Genomic DNA, 9,388 nt, shown 5'->3' with positions numbered 1-9,388 from the left:
TATCTAGATCCTGTTGTAATCTTAGATAACCTCCTCCACTGTCCACAATGCCACCAATGTTGGTATCTCTGCTAACTTATGAACCATGCCAATTACATTCTTCAAATCATTAATATAGATGACAAATCTTAGCAATAATTCCTCTGGTACTCCCCTTGTTACAGGGTTCCAATCTGAAAAGTAACCCTCCACTAGCACCCTCCCTTCCTACCTTCAAGCTAATTTGTTCCCAGGACTAGCTCGCCCTCAAACTCGTGATTTAATCTTCCAGAGGAGGTCATTAGCATGTGGGACTTTGCCAAATGACTTGCTAAGGTCCATGTTGACAACACTTCCTCCCCTGCCTTGGCCAATCCTCTGTCACCTCTTTAAATAACCAGATTGAATTTATGCGATGAGATTTCCTATGAAAAAACTAGTCTGTTTATCTCCAATGGTGGTAGAACCTGTCCCTCAATCCTCTCCAGTAACTTTCCCATCACTAATGTTAGGCTCACTGGCCTGTCGTTCCTTGCTTGGCTTTGCAGCCCTTCTTAAATAACGACACCACATTAGACAAGTTCCAGTCTTCCAGAATTTCTTCCTGAACTTCCCACAATGTCCTAGGATACACTTAGTCATAGAATCATACAGCATGAAAACAGGCCATTCAGCCCAACTCTTCCTTGCTGACCAACATGCCCCATCTACACTAGTCCCATTTGACCACATTTGGTCCACATCCCTCCAAACATGTACTTGTCCAAATGTTTTTGATGTTGCCTCAACCACCTCCTCTGGAAGTTCATTCTATATTCCCACCACCCTCTGGTTTCCCCTCAGGTTCCCATTAAATCATTCCCCTCACAACCCCATGTCCTCTGGTTCTTGATTCCCCTACCCTGGGTAAAAGACTGCATTCATCTTGTCAATTCCCCGTCATTATTTTAAACCCTTTAGCTTCCTGAGCTCCAGGGAGCTAACACCTTTATACGTTTCAAACCTACCAGTAGCATAACTTATCCCGAATTCCCTTATCCCTAACCAGTCTGAAGAAGGAGTTCGACCCAAAACGTCGCCCATTCCTTCTCTCCAGAGATGCTGCCTGTCCCGCTGAGTTACTCCAGCTTTTTGTCTATCTTTTGTTCCCAGACATCATTATTAATTGTCCTCAATTCCTTTGCTTCCATGACTTTCTCCACGGTAAACGTGTTACTCTGCTGACACAACCTGACACTTGCCCTGCTTTCGTATGAAATCACCCCCATTCATTGTCAATATATTGTAATATCTACAACATTTCATGAGCAATACTTCCAATCGTTTCAGCAGAACACAAAAGCGCTGGAAGAACCCTCAGCGGCTCAGGCAGACAACATATGTAGAGAGTATGGGCAGAGATATGGTTTCAAGGTTTCGGATTGAAGGTACCTTGTCACTGCATACTGTATTTGAAGCATATCAGCGCTGGTTCTCCCGGTCGATGTTCGGTGCTATTTCACAGGGCTGCGTAGCTGATGTTGCCACATAGTTGCCGCTAAAGCTTCAGGAGAGAACCGCAGCGGTATCTGACTGCACCTGTGTTTACCCAGAAGCTTGCGACAGCCCTGTGATCCTGCCGTTGACACGCTCGTTGTCCCCGCGTCAGACTCCAAATAAAACCTGGGGGCAGGTTGGTGGACATTGGCAACGAGAAGTCTGCAAGACACGGGCTAGGATCATGAAGACCCGCTCCTCATTCCTGTTGCTGCTGTTTTCATGTCTCATACGCGGCTGCTTGGCGGCAGTAAGGCTGCACTATATAGCTGCTGTTGGAATAGAGTGGGTCTACTCCAAACGTGGAGGACACAGGTTAGAATCGTACCTTTCTCTTCCCTCGTTAATTGCATATATTTAAAAGCAATAAATATTTAACTAATTACAGTCAGAATTTCTTGTGTCTCGTGTAAACCTGAATACCACCCTCCCCTTTTTGTCTCCCCCTCCCCGTTTCTTCCTCTCCCTCACTACAATCAGTCTGAAGAAAGTAGTTAAATCTTGTTCACAGATGCTGCCTGATCTGAGTTACTCCAGCACTTTGTGTCCTTTTGTATATTAGCCAGCATCAGCAGTTCTTTGCTTCTGTGTTTCCACTTATTACCTGCCAGGCTCTGACTGCCTCTCCCCTCTTCCAGCTTTCTTCTCTCCCCCACATTCCCTTACAATCAGTCTGGAGAAGGATCTCGACCCGAAACATCACCTATCCATATTCTCCTGACCTGCTGAGTTACTCCGGCTCTTTGTGTCCTTTTGTGTATTAACCAGCATCTTCAGTTCCTTGTTCCTACTCTGTAGATCAACTAGTCCTTCAGTTGGGAATCAGGGTCTGTCTTTGAGGTGGTGATGGCCTTTGGAAAGGTGAGCTAACACCTTCTCTGTAACGGTGTATTTTCAGTTTGTCAGCAGAAACCAAGACTTTTCAAAAAATTGTTTACAAGGAGTACCATGACTCTGGTTTCAGCAGAGAAAAAGTTGGCCCCGAGTGGAGAGGTAACTACTGCTCTGACATAAAATCAAATGTGTTGAAAATTGAGTTGGCATTAATGGTCAAAGTGTACGGGTGGTATATCTGATCTGCTTGGAGAGTGTGCAAGACTGCCCACCCTCCCTCCATCCACAATCTTTCCACATCCCCAATCCTTTCCACTCGTCACTTTAATTTCATGTTTCATGTATCTTGTTTTTTATGACTGTTGACAGATCAATTTCCTTCCTGGGATATATAAAGTTCTATCGTATCGTATCGTAAGACAAAGCTTTTCACTGTACCTCGGCATATGTGACAATGATAAACCTAAACCTAAAAGGGTATGAAATGCAAGAGTCAAGACTGTTTGATTGGCATATGTACCAACAATGGAATAATGAAATTCTTATATATAGCAGCTTAACAGGCCTGTAAACGCAATACACACAGATACATTTAATCATCAAAAATTCATTAATTTAGGCTTTCGACTTTAGAGATACAGAGCTGAAACAGGCCAATCGGCCAATCACCGAGTCCACGCCAACCAACGATCAACCACACAATTTAGTAACTAGAATATTGGGGGGGAAATGTAATAAAAGACACAGTCCGTAGTTGTTTTGTGGTTGAGGTGAATGTTTAGTGTTCAAGTGCCTGATGGTTGTTGGGAAGAAGCTGTTCTTGGATGTGGTGGTCACAGTTTTCAGGCTCCTATACCTTCTTCCCAATGGTAGGAGCAAAATGAGAGCATGGCCAGGGTGGTGTGGGTAGTTGATTATATTGGCTGCCTCTTTGAGGTAGAGCCTCCTATAGATTCCTTCTCTGGTGGGGAGGTCAGTATCCGTGATGGCCAGGGCAGTGCCTTGCACTCTCCTTCATTCCTGGGCAGTTGGGTTGATGAAGAAGGCTGTGATGCAACAAGTCAATATGCTCTCTACTGCACCTGTTGAAGTTCAATGTAGTATTTCGTCAACATGCCAAATCTCCTCAAACTTGTAAGGAAGTAGGGGCATTGGATGAGCTTTCTTCATAATTGCATCAATGTGCTGGGTCCAGGACAGATCTTCAGTGATATGTTCACCCAGGCTCCTAAAGCGGTTGATACCACCGCCAACCCGTCGATAAAGACAGGTTCGTAGATCCTCAGCTTTCCCTCCACTGAAGTTAGCAATCCGTTCCTTGGTCTTGTTGACATTGAGACCAAGCGTGTTGTTCTGGCACCATTCCGTCAGATGTTCAATTTACCTCCTGTATTCTGCCTCATCATTACCTGTATATTCAATGGTCACCGCTGCTTTAATTGTCACATATGCAACTGCACAGTGAAACTCTTTTTGCGTAAATGACAAATGCAGGCGCCACCATGTTTTAGCACCATTTCCAAAATCCGGTCCGCCCGCGTACTCCGTCTATTGGAGTGGCTCCCGAGAGCCACTCCAATAGACGGAGTGCACGGGCCTTCCTCCATCGGGGCCTTTGCAGGGCCTTCTTCCATCGGCCTGCGAACTGACGCCACTCTCCTCGCCCGGCAATCTTTGTGTCCCGGGGGCTCCTTCTGCAACTGGCCTTGAAGGCGCTGGAGGCATTATCTCGGTTCACCCTCCTACCGGCCTTTGGTTCTCGCGTTCCACGTCTCCAGTGGCTCCCTCCCGATACCGTGGGCAACCGAGCATTCCGGTCTTCCTCGTTCGTCCAACAACTGTGGATTAATAGATACATTTAATATTTCCATGATTTATCGTTTCCTTTGTGCGGGGATTATTACAGGACTGCTGGGACCAACGTTACGAGCTGAAGTTGGGGATACGTTAAAAATCCATTTCAAGAATAAGGCCGCCTACTCTTTCAACTTTCGCCCGCAGGGAATCTCAGACGACAAATCCGCTGAAGGTACAGTTCAACGGTTCACTGGTGCTTTTACTGTCACGTGCAAGCGCACAGTGGAATTGGTTTCTTTCTTACAGTCCAGTACAGTATGCCTCGTCTTGGTGCCCCGAGGGCCATCTAGTTGAGATGGATAACTAGATCTCCCTCTGAGATATAATTAACGACAAAACAGCTATTTATTTTGAATTGTCAAAGCCTTACTTGTAGATTACACTGGGGAGAATTTCCTATCATGGGTAGGCAAACTTTTTAAGGAAGCGCAAGATTTTGCACCTCATGAGGGCATCTTCATCAGTACTGAACCTGGTGTGGGAGGCAGAGGTTTGAACCATCAACAGTGCTGTGCACCAGTATTGGGGTCACACCCTCCAACCTGACCAGTTGGATGTCATGTACTGACGGGCCAAATCAGTGAGTGCAGCTCACTGTCTTTAGACGTTGGAGACACAGCACAGAAACAGGCCCTTCGGCCCACCGAGTCCACGCCGACCAGCGATCCCCATACAATAGCATTATTCTATACACATGGGATAATTGTACCAAAGCCAATTAACCTACAAACCTGCACGTATTGGAGTGTGGGAGAAAACACCGTATAGACAACACCCATAGTCAGGATCGAACCCGGGTCTCTGGTGCTGTAAGGCATCAACTCAACCACTGTGCCATCGTACCGCCCTGTTTTGGGCCATCTTTCTGATATTTTGCAGAATCTACCACTTAATCATGTTTGAGTTTATTTTCTTTATTTTCAACACCTGTTTCTCAAGGCCTAAATGTCAAAGACTAGAAGGCATAGCTTTAAGATGAGAGAAGTTGAAAGAAGATGTGCAGGGCAAGTTTTTTTGACACAGAATGAGTGTCTGGGATGCGCTGCCAGGGGCAGTGGTGGAGGCAGATACAATAGTATTGGCAAATGGGACTAGCATGGGGGAAAATGGGACAATTTTAGACGGTCATCTTAGTTGGCATGGGACCCTGGTGTAGATGGGGCATGTTGGTGGGCATGGGCAACTTGGGACGAAGGGCCTGTTTCCATTTTGTATGATGCTAACCATCTCTTGTCTTATTAAGATACAGCAACAATCACAATATGGTCTCAGCCCTCAAGGGAATATTGTCCTTGTGATATGTAATCCAAGCACAACAAAGCTAGCATAAAGACATTGTAAAGAGAAAAGAGAGGATAAGAGACTGGAATCTGGAACAAAAAAACAAACTGCTTGAAAAACTCTGCATTAATCAACATCTCTGGAGGCAAAAGTGATGGGTCGATATTTTGGGTTAAGAGCCTGCATTTCTTCATCATTAGAAATTGACTTTCCACAGGCATCTCGAAAAAGTGTGACTCTCGAAACAATTTTAATCAATGTTTTTGATTGCTATATATTTTTTTAAATAGCAGTGTATAAAACCATGAAGGAAATTGATAGAGTGAATGCACAGAGTCTTTTACGCTGTGGAGGGGAATCAAGAACCTGAAGACATAGGTTTAAGATGAGGGGGGAAGATTTAATGGGAACCTGAGGGGTAACTTTTTCCACACAGATAAAGTGGTGGGTATATAGAACGAGCTGTACCGAGGTATTGAAAAGCTGTTGTTGCATGCTAAGCAGTCAGCGGAAAGACTATAACACATGATTATAATTGAGCCATCCACAATGTACAGATGCATGATAAAGAGAATAACGTACGGGGCAAGATAGAGACCAGTTAAGTCCGATTAAAGATAGTCCGAGGGTGTCTAATGAGGAAGATGAAAGCTCAAGGCTACTTTCTAGAAGGGTCTCGTGCTGAAACGTCACCTCTCCGGGTTTTCCAGAGATGCTGCCTGACCGGCTGAGTTATTCCAGCACTTTGTTCTTTTTGTGTATTAACCAACATCTGCAGTTCTTTGTTTCTATGGTTCAATTATCATTTGAGAAATCTTTCCCTGGGTTAACGTGACTAATTGTCTCTTGAATGAGAAGTCAAATATCATATGGCATCGGTTACACATCATTAATTAAAAATATATATATATTTGTAAGAAGGTAGAAATCACTGTTTTTATTTCATCCTCTTATCATTTCTTATTCCACCTTGGCTAGAATCTTACAATGACATATTCTCAGTTAAAACATGTCAGACTGCTGAAACATTTCAGTTTAACTTTACAGTTAATTAATAGGACTGACAGTTAATTAATAAAAAATGTATTCAGAGGCCCACGCACAAGGTTACCCGAAAAGGGTGTTGAACCATGACCCAGTAAACATTGCCTGCAGAGTTGTGTAATCATGCATTTCTACCCTTATTTAATGTAAACACAAAATCAAAAAGCAGCTTTACAGGACTTTGGTTAGGCAGCCTTTGAAGTATTGTGTGCAGTTCCGGTCACCCCATTACACAAAGGATGTGGAGGCTTTGGAGAAAGTGCAGACAAGGTTCACCAGAGTACTGCTGGGATTAGAGGATATTAACTGTAAGGAGAGGTTGGATTGCTTTCTCTGGAGAATCGCAGGCTGAGGGGAGACCTGATGGAAGTATATAAAATTACTAGACTAAGTGGGACCCGTTGGGTCCCATGTTCACACGGGAGGGCGATATTGGTGGCGAGTGGGGGGGCTTTCGGGAATGCTGGTATGGGTTCTTGGGGTGGCAGCTCAGTCCCTCAAGCCTGATCTGCTGGCAGCTCACTCACGGCTGGTGGGCTGGCAGTTGACTCATGACTATTCCTTGAAATTCCATTTCAAGCAGGGTGCAAGGCCACCAAATTCAAATCCATGTTCCTACGATTTCAAGCAGGTGAAAGGCCACCAAATTCAAGTGCAGTTTCTTACCACTATGAGCAGGGTGCAAGGCCACCGAATTCAAGTGCAGTTTCCAACCACTTCAAGCAGGGTGCAAGGCCACCGAATTCAAGTGCAGTTTCAAACCACTTCAAACTGGATCCAAGGCCACCAAATTCAAGTGCAGTTTCATTCCACTTCAAGCAGGGTCCAAGGCCACCAAATTCAAATGCAGCTTCATACCATTTCATGCAGGGTGAAACCAACATAAAACCACACAAAACACCAAACTCACAGTTCAGTAGACATTCAGTGTGTTCAGTTGATTCACAGCTCAGACAGAGTCATGACCTCTCCCTCCCCCATCATGCAGAGACTGAGCCACACCCACACTTCCGGGTTTTATAACCCCTCTCCCTCCCACCGGAAAAGGTGTGGCTTTCAGAGCGTGATTGACAGGAGAGGGATTCTCAACATTTTTTAAACACTAATAACACTTTTATTTTTCATTGATGGGAAGAATTCTCTGCACCTGCTCAGCAGAGGGGGGACTGAGTAAGATGGCCAAAAATCACAGCTGTACGTGGTAGCGTTTTATCTAAAATCAATATACAGTGCAAACAGGAAGTAAGTGCATTTGCAGTAGTGCCATTTAACTTCAAGCCAAAGCACCCAAGCCGCCATTTGAAGTAAGTAGTGCCTTTTAACTTCAAGCCAAAGCACCCAAGCCTGCATTTGCAGTAGGTAGTGCCTTTCAACTTCAAGCCAAAGCTCCCAAGCCACCATTTGCAGTAAGTAGTGCCTTTCAACTTCATGCCACCATTTGCAGTAAGTAGTGCCTTTCAACTTCAAACCAAAGCACCTAAGACACCATTTGCAGTAAGTAGTGCTTTTCATCTTCAAGCCAAATCACCCAAGCCACCATTTGCAGTAAGTAGTGCCTTTCAACTTCAAGCCAAAGCACCCAAGCCTCCATTTGCAGTAGGTAGTGCCTTTCAACTTCAAGCCAAAGCACCCAAGACACCATTTGCAGTAAGTAGTGCCTTTCATCTTCAAGCCAAAGCACCCAAGCCACCATTTGCAGTAAGTAGTGCCTTTCAACTTCAAGCCAAAGCACCCAAGCCTCCATTTGCAGTAGGTAGTGCCTTTCAACTTCAAGCCAAAGCTCCCAAGCCACCATTTGCAGTAAGTAGTGCCTTTCAACTTCAAGCCAAAGCACCCAAACATCCATTTGCAGGCAGTGCCTTTTTACTTCAAACAAACCATATTTTCATTTTCAAACCACATTAAGGGTACTCACAGTTGCGTAGACATTTGTTCAGTGTTATTCAGAGCTCAGAGAGACGTGACCCTTGGCTTCATCCATCTTGCAGAGACTGAGTGATGCACACCACTTCCTGGTTTTATAGTCCCTCCCCAGCAGGGGCAGCAGAATGGTGATTAAAAAAAAAACCATTAATATCTCTCTGATTTGTCATCGATGGGAAAAATCTTCCGCACCCGTAAGGCGGAGGGAGGCTCTGAGCGAGGTGGCCAAAAATGACGGCCGTAGGTGGTGGCGTTCTGTCGAACATCGAAGCACAGTGGGCCAAAAGCGGTCAAGATCAGAGATTTAGTAATATAGATAGATGAGAGGCATAGACAGAAATAGACAGCCTGGTTAAGAAATAGACATTTATTAGGGCATCTCTTAGGGCTAATGAAATCAAGGGATATGGGGGAAAACAAGGAGTGGGGCACTGTTTGTGGATAATCAGCCATGATCATATTGAATGGCGGTGCTGGCCTCCTCCTGCACCTATTTTCTATGATTCTATGTTTCATGCTGGGGGAGTTAAACTATTAGTTTATCTTGGCAATATGTGTGACATAGACATTGGGGGCCGAAGGGGTTGTTTCTGAGCTGTGCTGTGCTGTTCTATGACGACAGGTGGCACAATGGGCTAAGTGTTCGGCTGGCAACCGGAAGGTAGCTGGTTCGAATCCCGCTTGGAGTGCATACTGTCGTTGTGTCCTTGGGCAAGACACTTCACCCACCTTTGCCTGTGTGTGTGGATGTAATTATGTGAAGCACTTTGGGGTCAATGCAAGTTGACTAAAAATGTGCTATATAAATAAAGACATTATTATTATGCTCTCTAACATTTTGATCAAAGTAGAATTTCTCATTCCTAAGAGCTTAAGTATTTAAATATAATTCATTCATCAAAAAGAAAATAACTTTGGCGAGTAAAATAATTCC

The 9,388-nt window shown here is 44.6% G+C and overlaps 1 protein-coding gene across 2 annotated transcripts in view; it reads left to right on the top strand.

Annotated features, from left to right (window-relative positions):
* Positions 1 to 1,446: 1,446 nt before the first annotated feature.
* The window catches only part of f5 (coagulation factor V), a 58,990-nt gene continuing 51,048 nt past the window's right edge, over positions 1,447 to 9,388 (top strand). The window contains exons 1-3 of one of the 2 annotated variants that reach the window (XM_033033046.1): positions 1,447 to 1,830; positions 2,414 to 2,508; positions 4,256 to 4,378. In XM_033033046.1, the coding sequence (XP_032888937.1) occupies positions 1,700 to 1,830; positions 2,414 to 2,508; positions 4,256 to 4,378 (349 nt within the window). In that variant the 5' untranslated portion in view covers positions 1,447 to 1,699. The remainder of the gene's footprint in view (positions 1,831 to 2,413; positions 2,509 to 4,255; positions 4,379 to 9,388) is intronic. The other variant, XM_033033044.1, reaches the window with a different exon arrangement.

This window comes from Amblyraja radiata, chromosome 14, assembly GCF_010909765.2.
Source record: "Amblyraja radiata isolate CabotCenter1 chromosome 14, sAmbRad1.1.pri, whole genome shotgun sequence".
In the NCBI taxonomy this organism is placed as follows: Eukaryota; Metazoa; Chordata; class Chondrichthyes; order Rajiformes; family Rajidae; genus Amblyraja; species Amblyraja radiata.
Note: the sequence above shows the minus strand (reverse complement) of the source record. Positions and strands in the feature narration are given on the sequence as shown.